General features: G+C 40.3%; 1 protein-coding gene across 1 annotated transcript in view; it reads right to left on the reverse strand.

The window, feature by feature from the left end:
• CLGN (calmegin) overlaps nt 1–22,724 on the reverse strand; it is a 54,921-nt gene that overhangs the window by 5,196 nt on the left and 27,001 nt on the right. The window contains exons 5-11 of the mRNA XM_020783089.3: nt 22,557–22,698; nt 22,199–22,280; nt 19,261–19,453; nt 10,667–10,856; nt 9,972–10,085; nt 6,649–6,805; nt 1,712–1,927 (exon numbers count right to left, since the gene is read on the reverse strand). Coding sequence (XP_020638748.3) covers nt 1,712–1,927; nt 6,649–6,805; nt 9,972–10,085; nt 10,667–10,856; nt 19,261–19,453; nt 22,199–22,280; nt 22,557–22,698 — 1,094 coding nt within the window. The remainder of the gene's footprint in view (nt 1–1,711; nt 1,928–6,648; nt 6,806–9,971; nt 10,086–10,666; nt 10,857–19,260; nt 19,454–22,198; nt 22,281–22,556; nt 22,699–22,724) is intronic.

Below are 22,724 nucleotides of genomic sequence, written 5' to 3' on the forward strand. Positions count from 1 at the left end.
AAGGGTCACCATAAGTTTTAATTGACTGGATGGCATGTAATTATTACTACCCTGTTTCCCCGAAAATAAGACAGGGTCTTATATTAATTTTTGCTCCAAAAAAACATTAGGGCTTATTTTCAGGGGATTTTTTATTTTTTTTTTAATGTACAACAATCTGCATTTATTCAAATACAGTCATGTCATCTTCTGGTTGCTGCACAATGGTGGAGGGTGGGGTTTCAGTTAACTGGGGCTTATTTTTGGGGAAGGGCTTATATTACGAGCATCCTGAAAAATCATACTGGGGCTTATTTTCAGGTTAGGTCTTATTTTAGGGGAAACAGGGTACTATATATTACCTCTAGAACAAAGTAGATATGTATTGTGTAGTGTACATTTAATCCACTTCAACATGGCAGTTTTTTGACATAGATCTGGCCAAATACTGATGTTCTGGCTTTTTATCACTAGAAGACATGCTCAGATAAATTTAGTTTAGGAGCTGAATTGACACAACCTAGACATTTCCAACCTTCCCCCTAAAAAACATGAAAATAATTTATAATGCTAAATGTTAATCACCACCAAGTGTACACTACTATGGTTAAAAAATAAAGAAACAGATACAAAGCGTTAAGTAACTGTACTGCCCAAAAACCTATTGCATACAGATAGAGAAGTTTATTTAATTAATTAATTAATTTATTGTTTATTTAAAATATTTTTACCCTGCCTTTCTCTTTACAGGAGATGGTTCTTTTCCCTCTCGCACAATACTAGAACCAGGGGACATTCACTCAAATTGAGTGTTGAGAGAGTGAGAATGGACAAAAGATTTGCTCTCTGTAGAAGAACATGAAGATACCAGCGTGTTGTTAGTCTGTGGGACTGCTTGCCACAGGATGTGGTAATGGCATCTGGCCTAGATACCTTTGAAAGGGGATTAGACAGATTCCTGGAGGAAAAGTCCATCATAGGTTACAATCTATGATGGGGATGTATAATATCTAGGCTTAAAAGAAAGGTATTTAAAAATGCCCAATGCAGAGGAGTGGTATCAGAAGACAGGAGTATTTAGTACAGTTGTCTCATGTGTTCCTAGAGGCATCTGGTAGGGCCAGTGTGAGATACAGGGAGCTGGACTTAATGGGCTCTTAGCCTGATCCAGCAGGGCTCTTCTTATGTTCTTATGTAGTATGCAAAGAAAACTATGACTGGTAACATCAAAAAATCAGAGTATGTTTTCAGACTTCATTTTTCCCCACACAGCAATTAGCAGAATTCAATTCGACCATTGCTATTTTCTCTCCTCCTTATCACAACAATACACCCAACAACAAAAACACACTGATCACCATAATCACCCATCTCCTGAAAAGGACAAAAGCTGATCCCACAGCTATAAATACTCAACCCCCAAACAAACTGCACCAGAGCAAGAGTGCTACTCCTGTCCTCTGAAGATGCTGGCCACAGAGACTGGCAAAATGTTAGGAAGAACAACCTTCAGAACACAGCCAAAGAGCCCAAAAAACCCACAAAAACCATTAGATCCTGGCCATGAAAGCCTTCGTGAATATTTTCATTAGCTCTGTACAAAATACTCAGAGCAATTAAGTGCTAAAAGCCACAAAAGTAATTATGTCCAGAATTTTTAAAACATCAGTTTTGACTCAGAATATTTATTATCAGAATGTACTAAGTACAAAAAGGTGTTGTGAATGCTTACTTCATTAGCACTTGCAACTAATTTTTTAAAGCCCCAGCCATCCGCTGCCCATCGATCAGCAACTTCCTTTTCCGAACAGATTATGAAGTTATCAAAGTAGATATCAGATGTCATAGACCAAAGCTCTAAGCCAATAGCACCAATAGGAGTCATCCTGAAAGGATGGGGATCTTCAAAATAATCAGGATTAGGGATTTTTTGAGGACTCCATATCCCCTGTAAGAAAAGAAACAAAAACACCACATGAGATTTTAATTTGCCTGACAAATTGAGTCAATTAAAAAAAATTGGTCAAGTTAGATACAATTTCTGTATAAAAACATGTAGCACACAAGAAGGTTGGTTTTCAAAGACCATCAGATACCCAGACTACTATGGATGTATATCACATGGGTGGTTTCAGACATGGACCTTAACCTGATTGTTTATGGTATTAAAAAGAGGGGCTTTTACATTCAGCACTAAAAATAATGCTGTCATACATTTAAGTTGGATTAATGAACTGAGAAAAACAATGATCTGTATCTGTACATATCCAGACAATGAAAAAATGAAACATTTTTTCAATGCAGAAGCTTATCACTCTCACATACACCTAAATAGTGGATACAATTTGTCAGTTCTTGAACTTAGAGTTAGAAGATCCTATATCCAAGGTAAGAGCAAACTCATACCAAAGCACACTGACTTCGCAGTCATCCAGTCAGGGCTACTATGAATGTGGAATGATCTCTGGTTGCCCTGCTAGGTGATGCATACATAGCTCTTCAATCTAGTAGACAGAGCTGAGAATCTATAACTTTTTTACAAAATTCAATTCAAAAAACCTTTGGTTTATGAATGTGATTTATATTGGTTTATATTGTGTTTTTTGGTTTATATTGTGTTTTTGTATATACAATTCAAAATGCTAGGAAGTGGCTCGATATCACTGCACAACATTGTGCCCCCATTGCCAGCAGGAAAAAGGATGTCAAGTTTAACATAGCAAAGGGCAGCCTGTACTTTGGCAAAATCAATGGCAGCAGTGAAGATGGTCTACACAGGATACCCTCTTGTGCTACAAACATTCACAAAGTGATACCAAATAAGGGAAAATCCCAGAAGCGGACTCCTTTTTTTATTAGCTAAACACTTCTCATCTAAACACAAAGCAAGTATCAAAGCCGTTTTTCAACAAGTGTGGATGGTAGCTGAGATTTTGTATGTGTAGGTTAAACACTGTAGCCCTCCCTGAACCTCCGTGACGACGACTACTACTACTACTTCTTGTTAATGTTAATGTTGTTAATAATAATAATAATAATAATAATAATAATAATAATAATAATAATAATAATAATAATAATAATAATAATAATAATAATAATAATAATAATAATAATGAATCACCACCCCTGGACACTTCCAAGAACTGCAATTCTCAATTTTCCAGAGAAAGCCAGTATTTGGTAGGGTGGGAGAGTGATGGGTTGGAACCAGAAAAACAGCCTTTGAAGCCACATATATCTGGGCTAATGAATAGAAGACAGATTTTACCTTGTGACTCCTCAAACTTCTTTAAAAATGACTTATAACATGTGAGAGTTTAGCAATGTCAGGGGGTCGCTACATTGACAATGCTTTGGGATTGGGACAGTCAGATGGATATTATTTTCTGCTGACTACACAATGTAAAAGTCAATATGAATCAGATTTGAGTTTTACTCCCCAATTTGTAATTTCTCCTTTGCCACTGGGAATTCTACTCCGCCCCTCATCTAGTATTTTCATATTGATTCAGATAGTGTGACTGCTTCAGGTGATGCAGCTTCAAGGCTGAATGGGCAACTAGAAGCTGGCTCTCCCAGCTTCCTACTTCAAGGTGTAGAGAGAGGAAGCAAAGGGGCACTCATGGGGGTGGTCAATCCCCCTCAACCAAGCAAGCATCCCTTGTCTCCAAACCATTTGTTATTGTTATTAAAAGGTTTGATGTGAGCGCCAGTGTGCTAGAGCAGTGGTTCCCAACCACAGACCGGTTGGGGGTGTGTGGCACGCCCGCAGGGGTGCACAGCTTGCTCATGTGCACGTTGCACCGATGGACAGTACACTTGCGGGGGCAGAATGCACTCACATGCATGCGCACATCACACTTGTATGCATGTGCACGGTGTGCTCGCGGGGGTAGGAGATCTCTATCTGTGGTCCGGTCCTGGATAGGCCGCAGACTGCTGCCAGGTCGCAGACCGGAGGTTGGGGACCTCCGTGCTAGAGCACTTAGGAAACAAATAGAAAAAGGAGGAGATAGGCAATCAGCCTTTACAAGAGCAGCTGATGGAGTCTGAGTAGAGGAAATTGGCAATGAGCCATTGTAAAAGACCTAAAGCAATAGTAATATCTATCCAGGGAGCAGGAGCAAGGGGGGAAAGGAGCTGAATTTTCAACCCAGTCTTTACATGCCAGAGGCTTGCTTTGCTCAATCTAGACAACTTCACTACTTCTTGTTCTGCAATTCATCAGTGTGTTTTAATTAGGGGTGGGCACGAATCACTGGTCTGGCAGTTTGTCATTTAGATCAGTGGTTCTTAACGTGGGCAATAATGCCCCCCAGGGGGTGATTTCATTTTTCAGGGGGGCGGTAGAACGAAAAGGGGTGGTGTGGGGGCGGTGGAACAGAAGGGGGCGGTAGGGGGGCACTGGAGCAAGCCAAACCTGCATTGTGGTTTGTTTATAAGCCCTTTTAATATTTCTTTTTGCATCTTAAAATTCACTTGTAACTCAATCATTAAATGTTACTGTTTTTTTCGGGCATTTCATTTTCTTGCAATTAAATTTTATTTTCAGGGGTCATTGGATTTAAGTGTCTTGAATAAATAAAAATAAATAAATAAATAATAAATAAATAAATAAATAAGATATCGCCGTGGGGAGGGGGGCAATGATAACTTCCTCAATGGCTCAAGGGGGCGTTTCTTTCAAAAAGGTTAAGAACCACTGATTTAGATGAACAGGTGTTTAGCACTTCCCAGCTCTGACTCCCCCATTGGGCTCCCACTCAGAGGCAACATCCAGAGGAGGCAGGGAAGCTGGGTAGCTGTCTCTGAGTACCGGAGGAAGAACCCACCAAACACCTGTTCATCCAAAGGACTAACTGGCACGAACCACTGAACAGTTCATGTCCTTCTCTAGTTTTAATTTCTAATTCCTGACCAGAAACACTGATGTAACACATACATATGTGAGATTGACAGTTTGTCTTTTGCAGCTTGTCAAAGTAGCTCTACTGTAGCTACATTTGAGCTGCCTTAAGCTGCAAACAAGACTCATTGCTCATTTTCCTTTCTCTCTGTGTGCTGACTCCTTTGTGGTCAGCTAAAGCGAATTCACACAGGAAAACTGAACCATTCACATTTTTCCTGCCATGTAGTTGTACCCTGAATAAAAAAAATAACTTGCACTAGCATTCCATAAACTCTGAAAGGCATCAGTTGCCATCAATTCAGTGTAAGGTAAAGGTTCCCATTGACAATTTGTCCAGTCATGTCCAACTCTAGGGGGTGGTGCTCATCTCCATTTCCAACCCATAGAGCTAGCGTTTGTCCAAAGACAATATTCCGTGGTCACGTGGCCAGCGTCACTAGACACAGAACGCCGTTACCTCCCACCGTGGTGGTACCTATTTATATACTTGCATTTTGCATGCTTTTGAACTGCTAGGTTGGCGGGAACTGGGACAAGTGACAGGGGCTCACTCTGTCGCATGGATTCGATCTTACGACTGCAGGTCTTCTGAGCTTGCAGCACAGAGGCTTCTGCGGTTTAACCCACAGCATCACCACGTCCCTTCAATGTAGGGGTAGTTAAACTCTAGGGGTCTGGAATCTAGCTTTTTGTGCCCTAGACAATTCATGGGCTACACCAACACCAAAAAAGAAACAAAACTGGAAGTGACTGGAAGTCAACCTCTGGCTTTGTAAAGCCCCTTTTTAGAGACTAAACAGGGCATATGACAGTATACCTTAGTCTAAATGAGAGACACCACATCTGGAGATCTACAGGTTTTTTGCTCCTTTTTAAAATGTGGGGAAAATGTAAAGGTTCTGCAAACTAGAGCCACATAAACCTGTATAAATAAGGAGCTGCACTTTTGGCATTGGGCTTTTTAAAATCTAGAATAGCTCAGTGTGTTGGTGCACTCAACTGCGAAACTTGGGTCCTGGAATTCAAATTCTCACTATGCCTCTCATGATAAGGGCCTGCTGAGATCACTCAATGTGTGTTGCTATTGGAGTAACTTATGTATGGTCTCAGAGGGGCTGGTAAAGCACTTCTGAGAACTGTGTACCTAGAAAACCCTTGGACAGTTTGTATAAGTAGGAACTGAATTACTGTTACTATTAGACTCTGGAATAGGAGCACTGGTACTTTGCATAAGTTCAGTTTTGAGTAGTTGGATAGATGATACCCTCGATCTGCTTCAGAAAAGCTAGACAATGCTATCTGTGCTTCAACAGCCAAGATGCAACTAGTCCTTTTGATTGGACCAAACTTCATTTTTTGCAATGTTAAATATGTGGTTTAATTAAAAGAAAGAAGATACTTTCTTAAAATATGTTTTGAATTAAAGGTTTCTGATTATACTTCAAGTCAGGTATTGACCAACAGTGCTATCATATATATTTACTCAGATGCACATTCCATTTTGTGCAATAGGAATTATTGTGATGTAAGTCCACACAGGGTTGCAGATTTAGTTAACTCTGAAACTATGAAAATCCATGTCAAAGGACTGCTGCTCTGTACATTTGTACATTTTGTAAATACCACGTGTCTTGAAGAATAAGAGCATGTGTGTGGTTTTTTTCCTTCAGAAGGACTCTGCTAATTACCAGCAAGAAGCTGACATAGACTCCAGTGAAATACCTGGAATTCAACAGATATATAACTTTTGCAGTTACCTGATAATTAGGGTTCTCTATCATAGGTGGTTTCCATTTTCCTTTATATTTAGGATTGGTCATCATGGGTCGTATCCAGGTTCCACAACCAGGTGCAGTCTCACATTTTGGATTAGGAATCTGTGGAGCTTCCCATTCACCATCCATTTCCTCATCCCTGGATAAATGATAAAAACATGTGTTCAAACAACTCTATGCTAGTCTGTAATACATATTCACATTATGACTAATAAGCTGTGGCCACCAGCTGGTAACAACAATTGACCATCTCTGAGATTTCAGAATGATCTTCAAATATTTTCGAAAGATGTGGCTACAAAGCTCAAAAATAGTATCTTTAACACAAATCCATACAACACAAAATATGAAGCTGGCACATTAACCTAAAATGTGTCTTCTTGTAGATCATATTTTGTTCAATTTTTAATAATAAAAAGAGGTTACCTACCTTGTAACTATGGTTCTTCTAGTAGTGGTCCTCTGTGAATCCACACAACTGGGTTGTTCTGAGCCTGCACAGGACGTTTCAAAGTTCCTAGAGCTTAAAGACGTGATTAGTAAGACATTCCTCCATGGAGTGCATGCTCCGCCCTCACAATGTCCTCTCATTTCCTGAAAGAGTCCGCCGCTGTCAAAGTACTGTATTAAAAAAGACAATGTGATGGACAGAGGGGAGGATGGGTGGGATGTGTGGATTCACAGAGGACCACTAGAAGAACCATGGTTACAGGCAGCTAACCTCTCTTTCTTCTTTTTGGCCTCTGTGAATGCACACAATTGGGTGACTGACAAGCTCACCGGATGGTGGGACGTCACAGCAGAAGAGATGTCAGGACCGCTCTGCCAAAAGCAGCATCATTTTTTGCCCGGACATCAAACCAATCTTGTTTCACAAAGGTCGATGGGTTAGACCAGTGGTTCTTAACCTTTGTTACTCAGATGCTTTTGAACAGCAACTCCCAGAAACCCCAGCCAGCACAGCTGGTGGTGAAGGCTTCTGGGAGTTGCAATCCAAAACTCCTGAGTAACCCAGGGTTAAGAACCAGTGGGTTAGACCATGTAGTTGAACAGCAAATGTGTGGGAGCTCTATTCCACAGTGGAGAGCAGTAGAGGTTGAAAGTGCTCTGGTCGAATGAGCTTTTAAATGTTCAGGAGGTGTCTTGCCTGAAAGCTCATAGGCCAATGATATAACTTGAACAATTCAGTGAGAAATCGTTTGAGATGAGGCTGGGGTACCCTTATGAGGACCTAGAAAACATAAGAAAAGCCTTGGAGAGTTCCTGAATCCTTTTGTTCTATCACTGTAGAAGGCCAAGGAGTGTCATACATCAAGCATGTGGAGCATGTGCTTGAGGGCTGTGGGAGGAGATGGAAGTTGGTAAAATCAATGGTTGATTGAGATGAAATTCAGAGACAATTTTGGGTAAAAATGATACATCAAAATAGAGGGTAACTTTGTCTGGATGAAATTGAAGATAAGGTGGATCTGATCTGAGGGCCGCAAGTTCACTGGCACGTTTGGCAGATGTTACTGCTACAAGGAATGATGTCTTTAAAGAAAGTAACTTGAGATTGCAAGTAGCCATTGGTTCGAAGCGTGGTTGAGTGAGCATGTTGAGGACTAGCTATAAGGACAACTGAGGGAGAGGGTGTTGCTGTGAAGGATGAATATTTTGGAGACCCTTGAGGAATTTCTTTAAAGTTGGGTAGGAAAAAAGCCTCGCTGAATTAGAATGAGAAGGCTGGTGAGCTACAACAGCTGAAATGTAAACCTTCAAGGTAGAATGAGATCGTCCGAGATGAAAGAGATGTAGGATAAAGGTAAGTAGGGTCTTCAAAGAAACTGGCGTTGCAGGTAAGAGAATGAACAAAGGAGAGGAAAGATTTCAATTTATTTTGGTATCATTTTAGGGTTGATGGCTTTCGGGCTCAATCTAAACCATTTCGTATGGCGGGAGTATCCTCCACGCTGTCAGGGTCATCTCTAGATGACTCCTTGAGAATGAGTGAAGGAATCATTGGTTGAGGTGGATCAATTTGAGTTGATTTTGTAGGTTTTTTGTTTTCTTAGTCTTAGTCTTATCTTTCTTATTCTTAGACAAGCCATCGAGACGGGTTGGAACTCTCGAGGTAGAGGTCGAGCTCGACTTCGAAGGGTCCTTTTGTCGAGGTGGTAGAGTCGATATGGAACGAGCAGTTTCCCATGGATTCAGAGATATTGTTGGATCCATGGGTGGATTAAGGGACCTTTCCCAAAGGTAAGATCGAAGCCTGTGAAGGCATAGTTTCAAGGCGGGCTTAGTGAGCTTTTTACACTCGGGGCACGAGTGCGTTAGATATTGTACCCCTAAGCAAAAAAGACGTCATGACTGTCTGTAAGCAGAATCTTATTTGTACAAAGCCCCCCCCCTGCATAAAAGTAGAGGAAAGAGGAAGGGAAAGGTGGCGAGGGGGGGGGAAGAAAAACGTGGGAAGAGAGGAAGCGGCGAATGGGAAATTGGAAAAGGAAACAGATAGTCACAGGAGAACGTCTAATAAAAGAGATGATTGAAAAATATAAATGAAACAATTAAAATAGCTGATTAGATTAAGTACTCGTTCTATCGTTCCAAAATACGTCCAACCAAAGCTGCGGTAAAAAGGAACTGAGGGGACATTGAGAGAGCAGAGCATGCACTCCATGGGGGAACATTTTACTAATCACATGTTTTTCTCTAGAAACTTCCAAAACATCCTGTGCAGGCGCAGAACAACCCAATTGTGTGCATTCACAGAAGCCATGAAGAACTGTATCATTTTCTCAACAGCTAGGATGCTCAGGTTTTTAATATACTGCTGCGCACTGTTGTTTAATGTGACAGTCAAGAATAGCACAAGCTAAAGGAAATTATGATAAACATTTCTGTTTAATATATGAAGTGTTAATAAAATCCACAGCATATTAATTAGATTGTCCTATGACCTCTGTGTAAATAATCAAACAAAAAGCTATAAAAATATAGTTATCATTAGCCCCTAATTAGCAGAAACCCTAGCACACACTGGCTACAGTCTTCTAGTTTATGCATTCATTTCAATATTTTAGAGTTTCATACTTTATTTTGCTTTAAAATTTCTATACATGTTTTCATTAGTATTTCATTAGGCTTCAGAGCAGACTACACAGATATATAAAATGATTACAACTATTGCATAAATGGAAAGACAAGATAAAACAAAACAGGTCATAAAATAATAAATAAAACAATATTTGAATATTCAAACCAATCTGATAGAGAAATTAGAGTCAGTAAGTATTGGCACAACAGACAGACATTCTTACCAGTCCTCTGGCTTTTCTGCACTAGGATCTGGAATATATTCTGGTTCATCATCAAGCCAGCCTTCAGGTTTAACTGCACCAGGATCTTCTATTTTGGGTGGTTCATCTTCATCCCTTTAAGACACAATTGTACCAGATAATGGACAATATTGCAGAAGGCTAGATAAATCACACCTTAATTCTTTTCAATGTAACTAAAGAATATAAATCTTTTCAGATACTCCAAGTATTTTGTGCTTTCTAAAGTTACACCTAAGCTCATAAACAATTACATACTTGCATTATTATAAAATATTTTCCCATGTGTCTGATGAAGTGGACTTGTGCACAAAATCTCACATTAAAATACAGCAGTTAGTCCTTAAGGTGGCACATGTTTTTGTCTTTTTTTGTTTCTTTGGATTTTGCCTGATATAGAACAACAAAGAGTCTTACTGCACTTTAAAGGCTAACTGGTTTTATTAGGCCTGCTTTATAGATGGCAGCCCGCTTCATAAGGTACAGGAAATGCTGTGAAATACTATATTGGTGTTTCAACTGGAAATCTTTACAATACAAATTGTCTTTAAAAGGCTGCTGCTTTGCATAAAATAAAAATACAAACCAAAACACACACAAAAATCTGCTTACTATATAATAACTGACAGAGGAGGGAAGGTGAAAGTGGGAAGGGATACAGCAGAGGCTCCCTTTACCAGTCATCCGGCTTGACAGCATCAGGATCAGGAATTTTAGCTCTTTCATCCCAGTCCTTTGGCTTCTTATCATTGGGATCTTCTATTTCTTTTGGAGGATTCACAGGCGGAACCATGTGTTCTAGAAGACTTCCCTTGCTGACAACTGTTTGGTCAATTAACATTTCAAATGTGTCATCAGGTTTCAGCACTAAAATACAATACGAAAAGCAGAACACTATATAAACACTAGAACAAAACTAGTTATTTGCTTTTAGAATTTACACATCAACAAAAAACCTGTCTTAATTTGTGTAAATCTGTTTTTTGCTAATCTTTCTGCCACATAAAATTTAATACCAATTTAATTGTTATATAGTACTGTACTTGTTGTAAGCTGCCTAGAGTGGTCCTGAGGGACTAGATAGGCGGGATATAAATAAAATAAATAAAATAATAAATAAAATAAAATACTTACATGCTAAACATCTACCTGTATTTGAAAATACAATAGACTCATTGATGTAAAAGGAACATAATTAAAAGCAATTTTTAAAAGACTGCAGCTCAGGTCTGATGGATAAGAATGTATGCTGGTGGAAAAAGAATTTTAAAAGATCCTATCTGCTCATTATCTCTTAATTCTGGGTGTCAGCCTTAGTGTGTGTGCCCCTGATATACACAGCAGTTAATAAGCATAAAGCAAAATCTTGTCCATGTTTCACTGGCTGAAATCCTGTTGGCACAAATTTACACTGTGCTAGCTGCATGACATCATGATCCAGGAATGGATATATTTTATTTCATTCAATTAAAAAAAATTAAATCTTTCAGGTTCTGAGACTTGCCAGGAAGCCTTTTGCTATTTTGGAGTCTTGGGATGGGGGAATTCTTTAATATAAGAAAATTTCTGCCAGATTGCTAGCAGCAGTCCCAATCCAGTGGCAGAACCACTGCCAGCAATTTGGTAGAGATTTTCCAATATTAAAAGCTTCCACAGCACAAGGCTCCAAAAGGTTTCCCAAGAGCCAAAGGGATCCTTAGGAAACCTGTAGACCTGAAGGGGGGATAGAATACTTTTCACTTAAATAAATTAAAGATAACTGTTGCTGGATGGTGAGATCATCCAGTTTCATCACATAAATTACACCAACGTGATTTCAGCCACTATGTTTGATAGGAAATCTCTCGCTAATAATTGTTTATAGGATTGCAGGCTTGTCTAAGATCTATATACAAAATCGATACTCTCTTATCGAATATATCTTCAGAGCATCTTTATTTTCAATAAAAGTCACTGGTACCTTGCACCATACAATGTTGTTCCTATACAGAACTGTTTTAATACTAGACTTTATCATTCAAATGTTATAATATATAGTTATTGTAAGAATGTTACAAATGATAAATCTCATTTCATTTTAAAATTAATTCCAGCCACCCAAATAATAGTTATCCCATGAACACTGAGCTAAACAGTTTTTGTTGTTACATGTCATTAAGTCGCCTCTGACTTAGGACAACCTTATGAATGAGAGATCTCCAAAATGCCTGTCCTCAATAGCCCGGCTCAGTTCTTGTAAACTCAACCCTGTCACTTCCTTTAGGGAGTCAATCTATCTCGTATTTGTTCTTCCTCCTTTCCTGTTGCCTTCCACCTTTTCCAGCATTATTGTCTTTTCCAGATAATCTTGCCTTCTCACAATATGCCTGAAGTAGGACAGCTTCAGTACCATCATTTTTGTCTTCAGAGATAGCTCATACAGTAATTGATTTTATAGGACCCCCTTGCTTATCTTCCTAGCTGTCTAGGTATTAGAGTACCAAGATCAGTTTAGCCCTCATCTCTGTAATTTCCACCCCAAATACGTACATATCTTACTTTATAAAATGCCCTCAGTGGGTCATAAATGCTTCCTTATGAATAAAAACTTTCTTGAAATATGTTCCCTTTTTTATTATTGTGTGGCTTAGGTCTCTTAAATGTTACATGCTATTTCAGTCTCAAGCATAAGGTCTTCTACTAAATCCAATGCTGTTTATATAAACTAAAACATGTTTAGAGCTAGGTTGCCCATCTCTGGGAATACAGGCTTTATCAACTGACAGCAAGTGCAGTAGTTTTCACAAACTACTAATACAAGCTGAAACTGTATATTTTAAAGAAAAAGAATTAGTGCAAATTTGGAACTTTATTTCCATAGTTAAATGTTAAAGAACATCTACTTCAGTAGTGCCTCAGAACAGAACGTTTCTGATTAGGATTGCCATTTGACTTTAAAAATAGCACTGATCAATTAAACAGTCAAATAGTGGAAGGCTTGGATTTCAATCACTGTAACAAATTGCTGCTCCAGCCTTCCCAGAAACTTCATAGAGCATCAGGCCAGAGGACATGAAAGCCCTAGTTTGCACAGCAAATGCACTTAAAGAGAACTGCTATGAACTTATGTTTACAAATATTATGGACATCTATGAGCAAGTAAAGATCTCCTTCCCTGAAGAAGAAAATAAGGCTTTAGAAAAATTGCTCCTGTGCAATTTATATAAGGACTAGTACTTTGCTGATTTAGAGATGATGGCATTAAAAAAAAGTCTACCCTAGCAGTGTCTCTTGGCAACAAGGTAGACAGTCACTGGTGCACCCTAGGCTTGCTGGTTTCTGCACTTGAGGGCCAAATTATCTATTACTGATGATAATTCTTATGTACAGCTGCAATAACATTAGTAGTCAAGTGATGTGACTAAGGTGGTTTTTCCTTTTTCAGAAATCAAATATATAAAAGAAGAATGAATATATGAACTGAAGAGAAAGCCCATACTTCTAGCTTAAACAGCAGAACGAATTAACAAAGCAATCTAATTTGCATCTCCTAGGTGAGAAAAATTACTATAAAAATGGCACATTGTAATTCGTGTAATTTGGTGATTGCCAGAAGACAGCCTCTCTAACACAAATGATTTGTGTTTATAAATGAAGGGTACACAAAGATTTCATGCTTTTTCATGTTCCTTCTTTTGTGCAAACTTTTGGTGCCCTTTGTATGGCAAATTGCACCAGATTTTTTCATCCATTAGCATCATGAGGGCTGCTGTCAACAGCCAATCAGAAGTTCCGGGGGCAGAAGGAATTTTGAGTCCAAAACAGAACCAAATGAGGAGTGCTTTGTTTTATCGTTTGTTGTGAGATTGTGGTGTGCTGAGATCCTAGTGCCCCCCATCTTAGATTTTGCCTGCCTGCACCTTCATCTTGGATCCTTCCCTTTTTTCTTGATTTTTAGAATCCCCCTCCTCCATTTCTTTGGATTATTTTTTGCTGATGCTAGACAGCCTGCCTCTTTCTGATTAATACTATTTTATTTTTTCCCTTTGATTTTTTTGGAGGAGATTTTTTCTTCCTTTCTTGGACTATTTTTCTGTTTCTTGGCCTCCCTGCTTTTGCTGGACTCAAACAAGAGAAGAGAAGGGATCAGATGGTACAGGGGAAGAGAAATCTCTTCATATTCATTAGTTTTGGTTTGTGGGGGCTCTGAATTGTATTTCATGATTTTATTTGCTCGCTTTTCTTGGTTTTTAGGAGAGAGGGTTGTAGTTTGCTTGCTTTCTGTTTTTCTCCCTTGTATGTAGCAGGATGCTTTCTCTTACTGATTAAAAAAACTGTTATGGTTAATTTAAAATTTTAATTATGTATCATCAAGTCAGTTTTGACTTATGGCAATTCTTTTCAGGGTTTTCTGGGTAGAGCACGCAGAAATGGTCTACCACTTCCTTCTAGGGGCATCCTGGGATTGTGGAGCTTGTCCAAGGCCATACGAAATGGTTCTTCTGCGATGCACAGTGGGAAACTGAGCTCCCAACCTCTGGCTCACTGAGCTATCCAGCCAGCTATTTGGTTAATTTACTGTGTATTTATTCTGTTAAAGGTGCACATTTGGGTTATTTTGGGTGGGGACTGTTTTGTTTGCTTATGCTGGGATGTGTGGGACAGGAGGGTGGACTTTGTGACTGTGCCAAGTTGCCAGTGAGCCACTCACTATATACGCTGTTGGTTAGGCATACCTTGTGGCATTTTTCTCTTGTTGGCTGATTTGGTGAGTGAGTACCTGTATGCCAAGCAACCAGTGCCTGGCTGGCTTGCTGCTTCCTTGACTTTTTTTCTATTACAGTATGTTTTAAAACTGGAACAAATTGTACAGCAGGGTGGATGGTCTTTTTAAAATAAAATTGATTTAAATCATGATTTAAATAAAATTTTATCTTGTTTACAGTAAGTCATAAAAATTTGATTTTTTTACATTTGAATCATGATTTAAATCAATTTGATTTAAATAAAATCCACCCTGTAGTATAGCACAAATCCTACAATTAGGCAACATCCTGAGGATGGTTTTGAAACTAGGAAGATTACAGTGTAGGCTCTGTTGACCTTTTCAGCTGCCTATGACACTGTTACCCATCAAGTACTGCTGCAAAAATTGTATAATTTATCCAAGGACTATTATTTTTATAATTTATCCAAGGACTATTATTTTTCCTCTGTTATTTGATTTATTTGTATTAAGTTAATTTTCGCTTTTTTTTCTTTTTCTACCTTTCTCTTTTTTCCCTACTTTCTTGCCTCTCCTCCCCCTCTTTCCCTCCCTCCCTCCCCTCCTTTTTTGGATATGGAATGGAAGGCCTGCCCCCCAGCGAGGGCCCCCAAAACATCTCTGTGGTCACGGGTAGAGGAAGATATGGCGTTGGCACGGTCCCTACTCGTGTAAGAAGAACGATGGACAGATGTCTGAAGGCTGTCCATTGTTCTGAGACTGTGACCAACCCTCAGTATCGAGGCAGCCAGCTCAGCCATCCTTCCACTCTACGCCTGGTGCTGTTGAATGCCAGGTCTGCATCCAATAAGGTCCAGGTAATCCATGACCTTATCCTGGAGGAGGATGCAGACCTGGCATGCATAACCGAAACATGGATAGGCGGAGAGGGGGGTCCACCCCTAGCACTCATCTGTCCGCCCAGTTATGCTGTCCAGCACCAGGGTAGACTGGAAGGATGGGGGGGGGGAGTTGCCATTGTTTATAAATCCATCTTCGAGGTTACGAGGCGTTCCTCGGTGATAAAGCCGGGTCTGGAGGCTCTCCACATGTCGATCGGGGCCAGGGATGGTATTGGGATCTTGCTGGGCTACCATGCTCCCCGCGACCCAGCCATTTCCCTACCGGAGCTGGTGGACTTTGTCTCTGCGGCACTGCTGAGCTCCCCGAAGCTGCTGGTTTTGGGGGACTTCAACGTGCACGCGGGGGCAGAGATTTCCGGACCAGCTCTTGAGTTCTTGGAGACCATGGCCTTCTTGAACATGTCCCAACATGTCATCAGCCCCACCCACGTGGGCGGCCACACAGTTGATCTGGTTTTTTCCACCAATTGGAGTGAGAGTGATCAGATAGTGACTGACCTTGAGTCGGTCCCTTTGTCATGGTCGGATCACCACCTAATAAAATGTAACCTCAACATGGCCCTCCCCCTTCGCAGGGAGCAGGGACCTATTGTTATGGTCCGCCCTCGAAGGCTACTGGATCCAAATGGATTCCAGGATGCCATGAGAGGTGTTATGACTGACCTGACTGGCGCTCCTGTTGAGGCTCTGACCAGCAGCTGGTTTGCTGCGGTGGCTAGGGCTGTAGACATGATCACACCTAAGCGCCCTCTCCAACTCAGAGCCCGCCCGGCGTCCTGGTTTAACCAGGACCTCAGGGCATGGAAGCAGTTTAGGAGACGGCTAGAGCGCAAATGGAGAAAGGACCCGACGGATTACAATTGGATAGCTGTTAAGGTCGCCACTAACCTTTACCTGGCTAAGGTAAAGGCTGCCAGTCGAACATACTTCGCTAACCGGATAAGCGAAGCGTCCAACCAGCAGGCGGAATTATTCCGTATAGTGCGTGACCTATCCGGAATTGGCCCGGGTGATGGGCCTCCCCCTAGTTTTTCACCGGACCAATTTGCAGCATTTTTTAAAGCTAAAGTGGAGGCCATCCACCGGGACCTGTCTCCTTTTTTGAACACAGTGAGTTGAGCTGAGATGTCCAGCGCTCCGTCTTGCCCGGTGGCTTTTGATTCCTTTCAGCCTGTCACGCCCGACACTGTGGCCAGGGCGCTTGATCGCTGTTGTGCCACCACCTCCTCCCTTGACCCTTGCCCGGCCTGGCTAATTAAAGCAGCCAGGCCTACAACAACGGAATGGGCCACTGTAATAATTAATGGGTCTTTCCTTGAGGGTAGATTTCCGTCTGCCCTCAAGGAGACACTCATTAGGCCCATTAGGAAGAAACTAAGTTTGGCGGCGGACAAAATTGGCAATTATAGGCCCGTCGCCAGTGTTTCTTTCCTAAGCAAGGTAGTTGAGAGGGTGGTGGCCGATCAGCTCCAGGCGCACCTGGATGAAACAGATACCCTGGATCCATTTCAGTCAGGCTTCAGGCTGCGCCATGGTACAGAAACGGCACTGGTCGCCCTGTGCGGTGACCTATTGAGGGAGGCCGACAGGGGAAAAGTGTCCCTGCTGGTCCTCCTCGATATCTCAGCGGCCTTCGATACCATTGACCATGGTATCCTCCTGGGGAGGCTGTCTGAGTTGGGAATTGGGGGCCATGCGCTGGCTTGGTTCCGCTCCTTCTTGAAGGACCGCCCCCAGAGAGTACAGCTTGGGGAGAGTTTCTTGGCTCCGTGGAGTCTCAATTGTGGGGTTCCACAGGGGTCGATTATCTCCCCAATGCTGTTTAACATCTATATGAGGCCGCTGGGAGGGGTCATCCGGGGGTGTGGAGCTCGATGTCATCAGTATGCTGATGACACACAGCTCTACATCTCCTTTTCACCAACTGCAGGAGATGTCATTCTGTCCCTTCAGTGCTGCCTGGCAACTGTACTGCGATGGATGCAGGAGAACGGGCTGAGGCTGAACCCGGACAAGACGGAAGTGCTGAGGGTGGGTGTCCCCACAGTGGGGGGTTTGGGAAACTCCCTCTCCTTTGGGGGGGTGACCCTCCCTGCCAAGGATGGGGTCCGCAGTTTGGGGATCCATCTGGACCCGGCGCTAACTATGGAATCCCAGGTGACATCCGTGGTCCGAACCGCCTTCTATCATCTTAGGCGGATAGCCCAGCTGCGGCCCTATCTCAATGTGGGGGCCCTCACTACCTTAGTACATGCGCTCGTAATCTCAAGATTAGACCACTGCAACGCGCTCTACGTGGGGCTGCCTTTGAGGCTGCTGCGGAAATTACAGGTGATGCAGAATGCTGCGGCCAGACTCCTTAGTGGTGTGAAAAAATACCAACGTATCTCACCCACTCTGGCCACACTGCATTGGCTGCCCATCCGGTTCCGCATCGACTTCAAAGTGTTGATGCTTACGTATAAAGCCCTAAACGGCTTAGGGCCCGATACTTGGCAGAACGCCTACTTCCACCAAGTTCTACCCGTGTCACGCACGCGAGTCAGGAGGTGAGGCTGAGGAGCCTAACGCCGAGGGAGGCCCTGAAAGAAAAGACAAGAAATCGGGCCTTCTCAGCGGTGGCTCCTCGCCTCTGGAACAACCTTCCCCCTGACATTCGTGCGGCTCCCTCGCTGGGTATTTTCAAAAATCAATTAAAAACATTGATGTTTCGGCAGGCCTTCCCCTCAGCTAATTCCCGATTTTCCCTTTTCTCCTCTCCTAGTGTTTGCCCCATCTTATTTAATGTTTTTCCCTTTATTTAAAATTGTTTTAGTTATATTGTTATATATCTGTTATAAGCCGCCTAGAGTGGTCCTGAGGGACTAGATAGGCGGGATATAAATAAAATAAATAAATAAATAAAGTAAGTAAGTAAAATAATAGCAATTAACTTTTTGCAAATGTTAATAAGATTTCTTGTTAACTTTCAAAGACAATGCAGTTGACAGTGTTCTATAGCTACTGTATATACTCATTCCTCAGTAGGCTTCTGGGGACCCTGTCATGCCTATACATTTTTTTCACTTTTAAAAAAAATTGAAACAAAATATATAATCTGACTTAGGTAAAATAATAGGCACGTGATTGGAAGTATCTGATAGCTCAATTGACTAGTGTTCTACAAATTAAGAATAACATTTGCAGATTTCAGCAAAACTATAAATTCTACTTTAACAGAGCATAAACATTGTTGCTTTCTTTATTCATCAAAAATTGTTCAAGTAAAAAGATCTTTTTAATTTTTGTAGCAAGAGAAATACAAATATTTTACCTAGAAGATCCCTTCATTATACTGTTATCAGGGAAGTTGCATCCTTCATACAAATCCTCCTATCAGTATGTCATGACATACTCTCTATATTGTATAAGGTGAAAATCAGGCCATATTACTGTCACAAGTGGCCTCTGTATGTTTGCTTTGTTTCCTTCCCTTCCAGATGGTGAATTTGCAATGGCAACATCAGAGCAGAGAGCATTACCATGGAAATGGGGCAGCTTCTCTTCCACCTCCCAATATTCCTAGAACGGTCCAATACCCACTCAAAATCTAACCATAACTGTATCCTTGAGAGCATTTTTAGCCTCCTCTTATTTTTCTACATTTAAACATTTAAGAATTTACCAAGAGTATACAGATGGGTCTTCCTGTCCGAGTATATTTTTTTAAGGTCTACATCAGGACGCTTGGCATGTTTTTCTTCAAAGTCTCCAGTTTTAGGATGTTTATGTCTGAAGATAAAATGTAATTTGTAATCTTCACCACATTTATCTGGTCCAAACATAATTGTGTATGATGTTTTGTCATAAAAGTATTCCTGTGGAACAAAACAGAGCACAATACTTCCTTCAGAATGAAAGCATTCTACATTCCGTTAATTTGATACTTGTGCAACCTGATTATTTATTTATATTTACTGAAATGCATGAGTTACTGCACTCTACAATTATGACCTATTCCTTAGTTCTCTCTTTCAAAAAGCTGGATACAGTACTATGGAGATATATAGAGGACCAATCAGTGTAAGATCTAAACATATAGTAGTCTAACTTCTTCTGTGCACTATAGTGATTTCAGAGTATCTAGCATGAAGACATTATCTCTGATAAATTACGTTTCTTTATTGTTCTACCCCTTCTTCTTTAGTTCCTCCCTTGCTTGCTGTCCCCTGCCAACCCAGTCACCACCCATGACTAAACCAGCTAAATTTTACACAGAAGTAAAGCAGCAATCAAAAGACCTTTCTATACCTTTCTCACAAGATAATAAATATTTCCAGTGTGAACAGAAGGATCATTCAAGTGCAAGATAAGATAGACTGCACTGAAAATAAGTACATTTTCAACCATGAACCAGACTGCTCCAAATTCCCCCATTTGGACTGGCTGTGATTAATTTTAATGCAAAAACCAAAGTGTTCTGTTTGGAATATGGGTTGATGGGAAGACACTTACAAGTCTAAACACTGAGCAGGAAGTTTCCAGCGCCTTTAACCCACTATTTCTCTGTTCTAAATTATCTTCTTCCAAAACAATTCACTTGAAAATAGTGCTCTGGCTCAGTTTGCATCTAACAAATAGGACTCTTAAACCACTTCAGCAAAAAGCATACTGTATCTGTTTCTGCTGGAACCACATAACACTGCAGCCACCACTGGCCAAGAATGGGATATTTTAATAAAAATGTTTTCATTTAACTCCAATAATTGCAACACAATTTCATGTATTAGATTGAATGACAGTATGGGTATGATATTGAATGCCTGATGCACAATCCCAGTTGATCCTTCACCCATTTCACTTGCTAAATGGCAGTTTCCTACTGCCACTCTCAGCTATCCCACAGCAATTCAACTGCAAACAGAGTCAGGAAAAGTCTGTGAGCATCTTAATGTGCATGAAGTAATAACTGGATCAAGAACTAAAGCTTTAAAAGTAGCCATCCAAAGATATAAATTAACATAGAGTGACATTTGATCTGAAATGGCTCCCCAACTTTTTTCCTGAATATCTGAATAATCCTAATCTTGAATCAAGTTGCATTATTATTTAAAGAAAACTCCTAAGATCAACATAACCCTGAAGAGAATTTAATTTTATATATTAGTGTGTACAATGTAAATGACCCAATATTATCAAAACATCAGCCAAACTGCAACAAAATTTGGTATAAAAGAAACAGAATGGGAGTGGCAATATTAGGTAATCTCAAACTAGGAATGTAAATCCTTGCTTGACTCATCTTTGCAGGCAAAGGATGAAGAACTGCCAATTTTTCATCCTTACCCTGTGAGAGAGCAAAATATTTTCTGGTGCTATCAATTCAGTGGTTTTATACAAATTGCATAAATTGTGCATGCTGTGCAAAATACAACAGCTGCTGTTTTGTTTTAGTCTTTAAAAATTTGAAACATCCGAGGGGTTCTCTATTTCTTATGGGCTTGTTTTATGTGTGTGTGTGCTTTCTCTTCTCAAAAGAGAAAGATATCCTTTATGTGGAGACACATTTCCTGTAAACTGAAAATAATTTAATGAGGGAGGAGGAAAACATTCTTAGGCTGAAATCCTTTGCTTAGTGTTGTAAAATGAAAGTTAGAGAAGACCCAATAAATCTATAAAACTTATGGGGGAGCTGATTCACTAAATCCTTATAGATTCAATGGGTTTATTGCAGTTCTGACTTACTGCGTTAAGGAACAGGATTTCAGCCTGCATCTTGCTCTTGTGGAGCTTGAAAATTCCTCATCTAGACACTTCTTTGTGGCAAGACAATACAAATCAATGAACATAAGGGATTTTACTGAGTATTTCTTCCATCTCTATGTCATATTGTTAAAACAGGTTCAAATTCTTACTCAGCCATGAGGCTCAGTGGCAACCTTTGGACTTCATTGGGTTGTTGTGAGAATACTACTGGGAAACAAAGAGCAGTATACAGTACAGGTATGTTATCGAGCGTCTTGAAAGAAACTGGGCTGTGAAAGGGCCTACAACTTTTCTAGTCCCAAGCAAGCACTGGAAAGACTTTATTCCTTTCCACAGTTTAGAGTTACAGTTTTAATTCTGCTGATTTATCCTACTCGTGTGGTCTTTTGAGGGGTGGTATATTTACATTTTGATTATATTATTCTTTCTTGTGAACTACTAAGAATACCTTTTTTCTTATTTTTTTTTCTTTCTTGCATACCACAGGGAGTAATTTTAAAGAGTGGTAGAAAAACAACTATATATGGTAGATATTCTAATTAAAGAAATACTGTCTTATTACTGTGTCAGATTAATCCCAAATACGTGCACAGTTTAGTGAAGAGTAGCAGGGATGTTACATTCAAATATTGATTTATCTATGAGCTGGCTGTACCTTATGAAGGGAGCATCTACTTTTATAAGAACCTCAACAAATTCCTTATACAATTTTCTACTCCCTCATCTGATAATCATTACACGCTTCATTCCCTATGGGTTCTGGAACACAACCAAGTACCAGTACCCAAAATCAGAGAGTTCTCCTTCCCAACGTTAGGACACATCTAATCCCACCCCCTCTTCCATTTACTACATACCAGATTCAACTCATCACTTTGGGAAAGAAGTTTCACGTATGCACCACCACAATCAATGCCATCTTGAAAATTCACTTCATACCTGCACAGCAGAAACACAAGAATGCTTTCTGAAAACAAGTGTTAATTAAAAGTTCACTTAGGTACTAGCTGTTCAATTACTCTAGCCATTGTGTGGAACTCAATATTAAAACAGTTGTCTCTTCCCATTTCCTCCTATGTTTGATCTAAAGAACAAATCTAATTTCTTTTAAAAGTTTAAAAGTTATGCAGAATTTCTTCAATGCTTATGCACAAAACAGAATCTTAATACAAACTCTAGTTTTGAAAAATATTTCCAATGTAAAGATAAACTTACTGTACAATCAGTGGGTTACTATCAAAAATAAATGGCTTTGTCAACATAGCAGATATTGCATGATGCTTTGCTACAGATTTCAGAACCAATCCTCTGTCACCAGACACCATGTTTTCCTTTAATGGTTCTATTTCCCATCTTCCTAAAAGATTACGTAGCAAAAGAAAT

This window comes from Pogona vitticeps, chromosome 5 (assembly GCF_051106095.1).
Source record: "Pogona vitticeps strain Pit_001003342236 chromosome 5, PviZW2.1, whole genome shotgun sequence".
NCBI classification, from domain to species: domain Eukaryota; kingdom Metazoa; phylum Chordata; class Lepidosauria; order Squamata; family Agamidae; genus Pogona; species Pogona vitticeps.